Source organism: Phocoena sinus, chromosome X (assembly GCF_008692025.1).
Source record: "Phocoena sinus isolate mPhoSin1 chromosome X, mPhoSin1.pri, whole genome shotgun sequence".
NCBI classification, from domain to species: Eukaryota; Metazoa; Chordata; class Mammalia; order Artiodactyla; family Phocoenidae; genus Phocoena; species Phocoena sinus.
In genome coordinates, this window is record NC_045784.1 from 52771751 (window position 1) to 52784701 (window position 12951).

At 42.0% G+C, this 12951-nt stretch overlaps 1 protein-coding gene across 1 annotated transcript in view; it reads right to left on the reverse strand.

Moving 5' to 3' along the window:
- The window catches only part of ARHGEF9 (Cdc42 guanine nucleotide exchange factor 9), a 213991-nt gene that overhangs the window by 78217 nt on the left and 122823 nt on the right, over positions 1-12951 (reverse strand). Inside the window, exon 4 of the mRNA XM_032620875.1 lies at positions 1389-1568. Within this exon, the coding sequence (XP_032476766.1) occupies positions 1389-1568 (180 nt within the window). The remainder of the gene's footprint in view (positions 1-1388; positions 1569-12951) is intronic.

A 12951-nucleotide genomic window follows, 5' to 3' on the forward strand; every position in this document is an offset into this window, starting at 1 on the left:
TGATAAATACTACCCAGGTGCTTTCTGGAATGGCTGAACCAGTTTAATACTGTGCAAAAAAGAGTTAACATATCAGGCCTGAGACTGCTATTCCTAAAAAGGCCTGCTTGAAAGGTTGGCCCTTGGCTGGCATCTTGGAACTTGGATCTCAAGAGATTTTTTACCATTCCCTGACAAGAGTGGCTCACTGTGCCTAAACTATTTGTATAAACAATGTGGTTTATGCAGAATACTTGCTTTCCTTCTGGGAGTCTGGAATTTTGGTACGTGCTAGGCAGAGGGTGCCTACATGACCAGCCACCCTTAGAAATCTTGGGCACTGAGTCCCTAATAATTTTCCCTGGTGGACAACATTTCAAAAGTGTTATCACAACTCATTGCAAGGGGAATTAAGTGCATCCTGTATGACTCTACTCGGAGAGGACTCTTGGAAACTTACACTTGGTTTCCTTCACACTTTGCCCCATGTGCCTTTTCCTTTTGCTGATTTTGCTTTGTATCCTTTAGTTGTATTAAATCACAACCATGAGTATGACTATATGCTGGGTCCCGGGACTTGTAGCAAATCACTGAACATATGGGTGGCCTCAGGGTTATCCCCCCACTACACATTCCCATAGTAAAAGCAGGAGAATTTGCAAGAAAATTTACTCTTAGTTGCACACTTTCATGTGTCATTTGAATTTTATACCATGTGCATGTATTATCTCTTTAAAAATAAATACTTTATAAAACGGGGGAGAAGAGTTGTCAAAACAACTAGGTCACCTGTGAATAAGACACAAAAGATATTAGAGAACCACAGAGGTATAAAGTGAAACCTTCTTAAATCCATGTGAGGAAGCCCAAAGACGGTAAGGAACTTACCCAGACAATCATTATAGACAGGACTCACATCCTCACTTCTCTGTTTCCTAGTATTCCTTCCTCTAAATCATGTAGCCCCTTTTCCTGCACTTGTCATTTCCCCTACCCTAGTGTTCTCCCTTAAATGCCTTGCAGGGGTCCAGTTTCATGCTGGCCATAGTTTCTCCTTTCTCAGATTCCTGGAATATATGAATATGTTCAGAGTCCCTCCCAAAGCACTGGGTCCCATGGAAACTGAGCCCCATAGGAGCAGAGAAGAGAAGTTGAAGAAAGATCCTACTGATAATTATCTGGAAGGAGAGAAAAAAGGCATAGAGAACAGTAAAGAAGAAGAGTCCTTGGACAAATCACATTACCTTCCTAAGTCCTCATACTCTAGCAAGGGGATGAACATCAGGGTCAGAGAGGAATCCATCCCCTACCATGGGGCAAAGCAACTGAGCAGAACCAAATAGCTCAGAGACTCCTTCCATGGCTTCCAAACATCTCTCAAAACCCTCCCCAAAGGGGAAGATGCTTACGTGCTCCAGGAAGCAGGGTCCTATCTCGCTGAGGTGGGGGTCATCATTGTTGTACTGTTTCTCCAGGTCTCTTACGAAGCCCATCTGAAACCTGTAGATGTCTTCAATGTTCCCAAAGATCACCTTCAGTTGCTCATCACTGAACATGTCCCTCCTCTTCCGGCATTGCTTCAGGTAGCCCTGCAGACAAAGCAAAAGCCCAGGTTGAGGATGCCCTTCACTCCCTGGGGGCTTTACCACTTCCTGAGCATTTGGGAGCCTTATTTCAGTATCATGAAGTAGACAGGGAATAACCACTTACACTTTTCATACAAGAAAATTGGGGTTTAAAGAAGGAAGTCACTCCACCAGTGAATAATTAGGAAAGATGGATCTCAAGCAAAGGTCTTCAGACTGCAGACTCCAGAGCATAGAGCCTTTTATGACAAGGACCCCCAAAAGTCATAGGACCCTTTATCAGAATCTGGTTAAGCACAAACATTTTCACTTGCTTTAGTAGTGAGTTACTGGTTTAGCTGGATTGATTCTCAACTCTAATGTTCTATTTCTTATAGGACCAATCCAAAAGGTCAGGTAGGAAAACTTCTCAAAAGGGAACAGGAATTGACAAAACCAAACCATTCTTTAAAGTGGGTGTCTTAGCCATCTAAGGTAGCTGGCTAGGAGAGATAGTTTGGATGACCTTAGCCAGCAAGCTCACAAGTGGCCAGGCATGGTGTTTTTAACAGGGTAAGTATTTAGGACACATTTGTGAATAAATGGATGAATTAATACAGCTAGCCACTGATGAAGGAAGAATCAATGAAAGAGATTCTTGGTCTGATAAGAGAGCACTGAGATAACACAATCAGACTCAGGACACATTGTAAGTCAGGGCAAAAGAAACCAAACACAGTGTTCCGTTCTAAAACTACTGGTGTAGATTTTTAACTAATGGCCACTGTCCTCATTAGAAATCATTAGCATGTGAAAATGTTCTGGTGAGAATGAATTATGGTCAATTACTTTCATCCAAAAGCTAAATGTGATTATTATAACACTTGTTAGGCCCCTAATGAGGAGCATTTATGGTGAATGACTTATCACTTCTGGTCCTAACTCCATTTTGTCTCCTCTAACACAGCTTGCAATGAAGTCATTTAGGCACACTCCAGGAAGATCCTCATCCCTGGCTTCAATGTCCTTTACCAACCCCTACCAAAATCTCACTTACCTTAGCTCTTCTTACCCTCCAATTCAGCCATTAATGAGTGTCTTTAAAACAGTTTGCAAATTAATAATTTGTGCCAATAATGTGTTGACATTTATTTATACTACTATTTATTGTTGTTTTGATTCGCATTTCTCTAATGATTAGTGATGTTGAGCATTCGTACATGGGTTTGTTGGCAATCTGTACATCTTCTTTGGAGAAATGTCTATTTAGGACTTCTGCCTATTTTTGGATTTTTTTTTTTTTTTTTGATGTGGAGTTGCATGAGCTGCCTATAAATTTTGGAGGTTAATCCATTGTCAGTTGCTTCATTTGCAAATATCTTCTCCCATTCTGAGGGTTGTCTTTTCATCTTGTTTCTGGTTTCTTTTGTTGTGCAAATCTTTTAAGTTTCATTAGGTCCCATTTGTTTATTTTTGTTTTTATTTCCATTTCTCTAGCAGGTGGGTCAAAAAGGTTCTTTCTGTGATTTATGTCATAAAGTGTTCTGCCTATGTTTTGCTCTAAGAGTTTTATACTGTCTGGCCTTACATTTAGGTCTTTAATCCACTTTGAGTTTATTTTTCTGTATGGTGTTAGGGAGTGTTCTAATTTCATTCTGTTACATGTAGCTGTCCAGTTTTCTAAGCACCAATTACTGAAGAGGCTGTCTTTTCTCCACTGTATATTCTTGAATCCTTTATCAAAAATAAGGTGACCATAGGTGCGTGGGTTAATCTCTGGGCTTTCTATCCTGTTCCACTGATCTATATAGCTGTTTTACTGCCAGCACCATACTGCCTTGTTTACTGTAGCTTTGTAGTATTGTCTGAAGTCAGGGAGCCTGATTCCTCCAGGTACGTTTTTCGTTCTCAAGATTGCTTTGGCTATGTGGGGTTTTTGTGTTTCCACATAAATTGTGAAATTTTTTGTTCTAGTTCTATGAAAAATGCCATTGGTACTTTGATAGAGATTGCACTGAATCTGTAGATTGCTTTGGGTAGTATAGTCATTTTCACAATGTTGATTCTTCCAATCCAAGAACATGGTATATCTCTCCATCTGTTGGTATCACCTTTAATTTCTTTCATCAGTGTCTTATATTTTTCTGCATACAGGTCTTTTGTCTCCTTAGGTAGGTTCATTCCTAGCTATTTTAAATTTTCATTGCAATGATATATGGGATTGTTTCCTTAACTTCTCTTTCAGATTTTTCATCATTAGTGTAAAGGAATGCAAGAGATTTCTGTGCATTAATTTTGCATCCTGCTACATTACCAAATTCGTTGATTAACTCTAGTAGTTTTCTGGTAGCATCTTTAGGATTCTCTATATATAGTATCATGTCATCTGCAAAGAGTGACAGCTTTACTTCTTTTCCGATTTGGATTCCTTTTATTTCTTTTTCTTCTCTAACTGCTGTGGGTAAGACTTCCAAAACTATGTTGAATAATAGTGGTGAGAGTGGAAAACCTTGTGTTCTTCCTCATCTTAGTGGAAATGGTTTCAGTTTTCACCATTGAGAATGAAGTTGGCTGTGGGTTTGTCATATACAGCCTTTATTAGGTTGAGATAAGTTACCTCTATGCCTACTTTCTGGAGAATTTTTATCATAAATGGGTGATGAATTTTGTTGAAATCGTTTCCTGCATCTATTAAGATGACCACATGGTCTTTCTCCTTCAGTTTTTTAATATGGTTTGTCACACTGATTGATTTGCATATATTGAAGAATCCTTCCATGCCTGGGATAAACCCCACTTGATTATGGTGTATGATCCTTTTAATATGCTGTTAGATTCTGTTTGCTAGTATTTTGTTGTGGATTTTTGCATCTATGTTCATCAGTGATATTGGCCTGTAGTTTTCTTTCCTTGTGACATCTTTCTCTGGTTTCAGTATCAGGGTGATGCTGGCCTCATAGCTTGGGAGTGTTCCTCTCTCTGTTATACTTTGGAAGAGTTTGAGAAGGATACGTATTAGCTCTTCTCTAAAAGTTTGAATAGATTCTGCCTGTGAAGCCATCTGGTCCTGGGCTTTTGTTTTTCAGAAGATTTTAAATCACAGTCTCCATTTCAGTGCTTGTGATATGTGTTTATATTTTCTATTTCTTCCAGGTTCAGTCTTAGAAGGTTGTGCTTTTCTAAGAAATTGTCCATTTCTTCCAGGTTGTCCATTTTATTGGCATATAGTTGCTTGTAGTAGTCTCTCATGATCCTTTGTATTTCCACAGTGTCAGTTGTTACTTCTCCGTTTTCATTTCTAATTCTATTGCTTTGCATCTTTTCCCTTTTTTCCTTGATGAGTCTGGCTAATGGTTTATCAATTTTGCTTATCTTCTCAAAGAACCAGCTTTGGGTTTTATTGATCTTTGCTACTGTTTCCTTCATTTCTTTTTCATTTATTTCTGATCTGATCTTTATGATTTCTTTCCTTCTGCTAACTTTGGGGGGGGGTTTGTTCTTCTTTCTCTGATTGCTTTAGCTATAAGGGTAGCTTGTTTATTTGAGATGTTTCTTGTTTCTTGAGGTAGGATTGTATGGCTATAAACTCCCCTCTTAGAACTTCTTTTGCTGCATCCCATAGGTTTTGGGTTGTCATGTTTTCATTGTCATTTGTTTCTAGGCATTTTTTGATTTCCTCTTTGATTTCTTCACTGATCTCTTGGTTATTTAGTAGTGTATTGTTTAGCCTCCATGTATCAACAAACTTTTTTCGTGTAATTGATATCTAGTCTCATAGCATTGTGGTCAGAAAAGATACTTGATACAATTTCAATTTTTGTAAATGTACCAATGCTTGATTTGTGACCCAAGATATGCTCTATCCTGCAGAATGTTCCATGAGCACATGAGAAGAAAGTTTATTCTGTTGTTGTTGGATGGAATGTCCTATAAGTATCAATTAAGCCCATCTTGTTTAATGTATCATTTAAAGTTTGTGTTTCCTTATTTGTTTTCATTTTGGATGATCTGTCCATTGGTGTAAGTGTGGTGTTACAGTCCCCTACTATGATTGCATTACTGTTGATTTCCCCTTTTACGGCTGTTAGCATTTGCCTTACGTATTGATGTGCTCCTATGTTGGGTTCATCAATATTTACAGTTGCTATATCTTCCTCTTGGATTGATCCCTTGATAATTATGTAGTGTTCTTCTTAGTATCTTGTAATAGTATTTATTTTAAAGCCTATTTTGTCTGACATGAGAATTGCTATACCAGCTTTCTTTTGACTTCCATTTGCATGGAATAACTTTTTCCATCCCCTCACTTTCAGTGTGTGTGTGTCCCTAGGTCTGAAGTGGCTCTCTTGTAGACAGTATATATATGGCTCTTGTTTTTGTATCCATTCAGCCAGTCTATGCCTTTTGGTTGGATAATTTAATCCATTTACATTTAAGGTAGCTGTTGGTATGTATGTTCCTATTACCATTTTCTTAATTGCTTTGGGTTTGTTATTGTAGGCCTTTTCTTTCTCTTGTGTTTCCTGCCTAGAGAAGTTCCTTTAGCATTTGTTGTAAACTGGTTTGGTGGTGTTGAATTCTCTTAGCTTTTGCTTGTCTTTAAAGGTTTTAATTTTTTTGTCGAATCTGAATGAGATCCTTGGTGGGTAGAGTAATCTTGGTTGTAGGTCTTTCCATTTCAACATTTTAAATGTGTTCTGCCACTCCCTTCTGGCTTACAGAGTTTCTGCTGAAAGGTCAGCTGTTAACCTTATGGGGATTCCCTTGTATGTTATTTGCTGTTTCTCCCTTTTAATGTTTTTTCTTTGTATTTAGTTTTTGACAGTTTGACTAATATGTTTTTTGGCATGTTGCTCCTTGGATTTATCCTGTATGGGACTCTCTGTGCTTCCTGAACTTGACTGACTATTTCCTTTCCCATATTAGGGAAGTTTTCAACTATAATCTTTTCATATATTTTCTCAGTCCCTTTCTTTTTCTCTTCTTCTGTGACCCTTGTAATTTGAATGTTGTTGCATTTAAAGTTGTCCTGGAGGTCTCTGTGACTGTCTTCAATTCATTTCATTCTTTTTTCTTTATTCTGCTCTGCAGTAGTTATTTCCACTATTTTATCTTCCAAGTCACTTATCCGTTCTTCTGCCTCAGTTATTCTGCTATTGCTTCCTTCTAGAGAATTTTTAATTTCATTTATTGTGTTGTTCATCATTGTTTGTTTGCTGTTTAGTTCTTCTAGGTCCTTGTTAAACATTTCTTGTATTTTTTCTATTCTATTTCCAAGATTTTGGATATCTTTACTGTCATTATCCTGAGTTCTTTTTCAGGCATACTGTCTATTTCCTCTTCATTGTTTGGTCTGATGTGTTTTTACCTTGCTCTTTCATCTGCTGTGTGTTTCTCTGTCTTCTCACTTTGCTTATCTTACTGTGTTTGGTGTCTCCTTTTCACAGGCTGCAGGTTTGTAGTTCCTGTTGTTTTTGGTGTCTGCCCCCAGTGGCTATGGTTGGTTCAGTGGGTAGTGTAGGCTTACTGGTGGAGGGGCCTAGTGCCTGTGTTGTGGTGGATGAGGCTGGATCTTGTCTTTCTGGTGGGCAGATCCACTTCTGGTGGTGTGTTTTGGGGTATCTGTCACCTTTTATGATTTTAGGCAGCCTCTCTGCTAGTGGGTGGGGTTGTGTTCCTGTCTTGCTAGTTGTGTGGTATAGGGTGCCCAGCAATGTAGCTTGCTGGTCATTTCGTGGAGCTGTGTCTTAGCATTGAGATGGATATCTCTGGGAGAACTTTCGCCATTTGATATTACATGGAGCTGGGAGGTCTCTGGTGGACCAATGTCCTGAGCTCAGCTCTCCCACCTCAGAGGTACAGGCCTGACACCCAGCCGGAGCACTAAGACCCTGTCAACCACACAGCTCAGAAGAAAAGAGAGAAAAGAGAAAGAAAGAAAAAAAGAAAAGAAAATGAAACAAAGTTATCACAATAAAAATAAAAAGTAATTTAAAAAAAGAAGGAAGAGAGCAACCAAACCAAAAATCACATCCACCAATGATAACAAGTGCTAAAAACTATACTAAAAAAAAAAAAAAGCAGACAGGCAGAACCCTAGGACAAAGGTTAAAAGCAAAGCTATACAGAAAAAGTCACATAAAGAAGCATATACATACACACTCACAAAAAGTGAAAAAGGAACAAATTATATATGTGTATATATATATATATATATATATATATATATTTTAAAAAAGTGGAAGAGAACAACCAAATCAATAAAGAAATCTATCAATGATAATAAACTCTAAATACTAAACTAAGATAAACCTAAAGTCAGGAACAAATTAGATGCAGAAAGCAAACCCCAAGTCTACAGTCGCTCCCGAAGTCCACCGCCTCAATTTTGGGATTATTCATTGTCTATTCAGGTATTCCAGAGATGCAGGGTACATCAAGTTGATTGTGGAGATTTAAACCACTGGTCCTGAGGCTGCTGGGAGAAATAACCCTTTCTCTTCTTTGTTCACACAGCTCCTGGGGTGCAGCTTTGGATTTGGCCCCACCTCTGCATGTAGGTCGCCTGAGGATATCTGTTCTTTGCTCAGACTGGACGGGGTTAAAGTAGTAGCTTATTAGGGGGCTCTGGCTCACTCAAGCTGGGGGAGGGAGGGGTATGTAATGCGGGGCTAGCCTGCAGCAGCAGAGGCCTGTGTGACGTTGCACCAGCCTGAGGTGTGCGGGGTGTTCTCCGTGGGAAGTCGTCCCTGGATCATGGGACCCTGGCAGCAGTGGGCTGCAAAGGTTCCTGGGAGGGGAGTTGTGGATAGTGACCTTTGCTTGCACACAGGCTTCTTGGTGGCTGCAGCAGCAGCCTTAGAATTTCATGCCCATCTCTGGTGTCTGTGCTGATAGCCGTGGCTTGCGCCCATCTCTGGAACTCATTTAGGCGGTGCTCTGAATCCCCTCTCCTCGTGCTCCCCGAAACAATGTTCTCTTGCCTCTTAGGCAGCTCCAGACTTTTTCCTGTACTCCAATCAGTCTAGCTGTGGTGCACTAGCCCCCTTCAGGCTGTGTTCATGCAGCCAACCCCAGTCTTCTCCCTGGTTTCTGACCTCCGAAGCCCGAGCCTCAGCTCCCAGCCCCCACCAGCTCCAGCGGGTGAGCAGACAAGCCTCTTGGGCTGGTGAGTGCTGGTCAGCACCCATCCTCTTTTCTGGAATCTCTCCACTTGGCCCTCTGCACCCCTGTTGCTGCGCTCTCTTCTGTGGCTCCAAAACTTACCCCCGGGCACGCCCTGTCCCCACCAGTGAAGGGGCTTCCTAGTGTGTGGAAACTGTTCCTCCTTCACAGCTCCCTCCAACAGGTGCAGGTCCTGTCCCTATTCTTTTGTCTCTGTTTTTTCTTTTGCCCTACCCAGGTACGTGGGGAGTTTCTTGCCTTTTGGGAAGTCTGATGTCTTCTGCCAGCGTTCAGTAGGTGTTCTGTAGGAGTTGTTCCACATGTAGATGTATTTTTGATGTATTTGTGGGGAGGAAGGTGATCTCCATGTGTTACTCCTCCACCATCTGAAGGTCTCCCCCCAAGGGCATATAAGTTAAGATGAGTTGGCAGTGGAATATGACTGCCAAAAAAAAAAAAAAAAAAAAAAAACTAATGTCATTTTCAGTTAGGGATGAAGAAACAGATTGAGAGGGTGGAATGAGAAGTCATAGGAAGGTAATCACGCCCCTGCAGGCGAGCAGCATTCAATTCTGAGCCCTGTTTTCAGAGGAACATGGAGTAAAGGATACAGAGACAGTGGGAAGTCAGCAGGGTAGAGAGATCCCTGAAAAGCAAAACCATGAAGAATGGTAGAAGGAACCAGGGCTGTTTGTCCTGGAGAAGAGAAGACTCAGAAGACCTCTGAAGGCCTATTACAGGGCAGAGGGAGCAGAAGGGGTCTATAGATATTACTGTTAAGCATGCTTCAAACGCCCTCTAACTCCATCTGCATGGTAAAAGAGAATAGGGTGATATGGCAGTGGGTGTGAACTGATTGAACAGAGGTAGTTTTTGAGAGCCTCACCTCTCCTAGGAGTAAAGTGGGCATGAGTATGAAGGCATTACAGTGGGCGTTATCAAATCAATCACAAAAGGCATGAATTAGCCCTGGGACTGCCATGGTAATAGGCAAGGAAGGTGGACTATTTATTTCACTCTGTTTCAAAACCCACGAGGGTTGATTTAAGTCTAGATCTAATGCATTGAGCTATTGGATTGGCCAAAATGTGCCTTCAGTTTTTAAGTAAAAATAAAAGACACATTTTTCATTTTCCCCAAGAACTTTATTGAACAATGTATTCACCCTTTTGTTTCACTACCACCTGCCATTTTTCAGACAACTTCGTAATTCTATCTTCCCAAATCTTTTTATCTTTTTGAGCAAAGAACTGTTCCAGGTGCCTCTTACAGTCTTCCAGGGAATTGAAATTTTATCCATTAAGAGAATTTTGTAAAGACAAAAACAAATGCAAATCCAAAGGTGTAATGTCTGGTGAATTTGGCAGATGAATCAGAACTTCCCAGCCAAGCTGTAACAGGTTTTGCCTGGTCATCAAAGAAACAAGAGGTCTTGCATTACCCTGATAGATGATTATGCATTTTCTGTTGACTAATTCTGGACGTTTTTTGTTGAGTGCTGCTTTCAGTTGGTCTAACTAGGAGCAGTACTTGGAATTAATCGTTTGGCTTTCTGGAAGGAGCTCATAATAGAGGACTCCCTTTTAATCCCACCATATACACAACATCACCTTCTTTGGATGAAGACCAGCCTTTGGTGTGGTTGGTGGTGTTTCATTTCACTTGCCCCACGATCTCTTCCATTCCACATTATTGTACAGTATCCACTTTTCATTGCCTGTCACAATTTGTTTTAAAAATGGAACGTTTTCATTATGTTTGCGTAGAGAATCACAAGCAGAAATATGGTCAAGAAGGTTTTTTTCACGTAACTTATGTGGAACCCAAACATCAAAGCGATTATAACATAACCAAGCTGGTGCAAATGATTTTCAATGCTTGATTTGTATATTTTGAGTATGTCGGCTATCTCCCACGTGGTATAATGTTGATTATTCTCAATTAATGTCTGGATTTGATCGCTATTAACTTCAACTGGTCCACCTGACCATGGAGCTTCATCCAGCAAGAAATCACCAGCACAAAATTTCACAAACCATTTTTGACACGTTCAATCAGTCACAGCAACTTTTCCATACACTGCAAAAATCTTTGTGTGTTTCAGTTGCGTTTTTACCTTTCTTGGAATAATAAAGCATAATATGCCAAAAATGTTGCTTTTTTTCTTCCATCTTCAATATTAAAATGGCCACACAAAAATTCACCAATTTTGATGTCCTTTTTAAAATGTACACTGATGTGACAGCTGTCACATACATTCTAACAAAATTGTTTCAAATTATGTTAAAGACAACTAAGTGCTACTAGAGCCATCTTATGGATAAAACGAATGAACCTTTTGCCCAAACCAATAGAATTAGTGCCTTGATATGGGATACAAATTGACCCCATGACCTCCAGGGAAGATTCCAAAGATTGCAGGGAAATAATGTGGATCAAAGAACCTCTGGATCACCTGGGGTTTGAAAAACCCTTTAGGGAAAGGCTCTTGCAAGTCTGGACTTCAGTGTCTCCATCTCTAAAATGCATATATCAGAAAAGATTTCCAGGGCCCCATTGAGCTCTTGACTCTCTAGAGATATCATGTACTGTTTTGCCTGGAAGTCTAAGACCTGACAGGAGACCTGATAAACATCTTGAAAATAATTTTAATAAAACTAGGGAATGATGACCATGGTTGTCCTGTTCACAGCTGTATCTCTAGAGTTTAATACAGTACCTGGCATATAGTTGCTGCTCAATAGATATATGTTGAATAACTGCAAAATGACTAGCTCTTCTCATGCTAATGATGACAAAAGGTAAGTTAGCAGCAGAATTCTTAAATTGTTAGTTTTCTTTTCTTCTCTTGTTCAGGATGTCTTTTTTTCAAATTAAACAAAACCATTAAAAAATAAGAGGATGGGGGGGACCTTGAAGATGGCGGAAGAGTAAGACACGGAGATCGCCTTCCTCCCCACGGATACACCAGAAATACATCCACACGTGGAACAACTCCTACAGAACTCCTACTGAAGGCTGGCAGAAGACCTCAGACCTCCCAAAAGGCAAGAAACTCCCCACGTACCTGGGTAGGGCAAAAGAAAAAAAGAAAAAACAGAGACAAAAGAATAAGGACGGCAGCTGCACCAGTGGGAGGGAGCTGTGAAGGAGGAAAAGTTTCCACACACTAGGAAGCCCCTCCGCGGGCGGAGACTGCGGGAGGCGGAGGGGGGAGTTTTGGGACCTCGGAGAAGTGCACAGCGACGGGTGCGGAGGGCAAAGCGTGGAGATTCCTGCACAGACGATCGGTGCCGACCAGCACTCACCAACCCGAGAGGCTTGTCTGCTCACCCGCCGGGGCGGGCGGGGCTGCGAGCTGAGGCTCGGGTTTTGGTTTTGGACGGAGCTCAGGGAGAGGACTGGGGTTGGCGGCTTGAACATAGCCTGAAGGGGTTAGTGCACCACGACTAGCCGGGAGGGAGTTCGGGGAAAAGCCTGCACCTGCCGAAGAGGCAAGAGACTTTTTCTTCCCTCTTTGTTTCCTGGTGCACGAGGAGAGGGGTTTAAGAGCGCTGCTTAAAGGATCTCCAGAGAAGGGCGCGAGCCGCGGCTAAAAGCACGAACCCCAGAGACGGGCACGAGTCGTGGCTAAAAGCGCGAACCCCAGAGACGGGCGCGAGCCGCGGCTGAAAGCGCAAACCCCAGAGACGGGCGCGAGCCGCGGCTAAAACCGCGGACCTCAGAGACGGGCGGGAGACGCTAAGGCTGCTGCTGCCGCCACCAAGGGGCCTGTGTGCGAGCACAGGTCACTCTCCACACCCCTCTTCCGCGGAGCCTGTGCAGCCCGCCACTACCAGGTTCCCGGGAGTCAGGGACAACTTCCCCGGGACAACGCACGGCAGGCCTCAGGCTGGTGCAACGTCACGCCGGCCTCTGCCGCAACGTCACACTGCCTCTGCCGCCGCAGGCCCGCCCCGCACGCAGTGCCCCTCCTTCCCCCATCCCCCAACCCCCGGCCTGAGTGAGCCGGAGGCCCCGAATCAGCGGCTCCTTTAACCCCGTCCTGTCTGAGCGAAAAAACAGACGCCCTCCAGCGACCTACATGCAGAGGCAGGGCCAAATCCAAAGCTGAGCTCCTGTGAGCTGTGAGAACAAAGAAGAGAAAGGGAAATCTCTCCCAGCAGGCAGAGAAGCAGCGGATTAAAGCTCCACAATCAACTTGATATACCCTGCATCTGTGGAATACCTGAATAGACAAGGA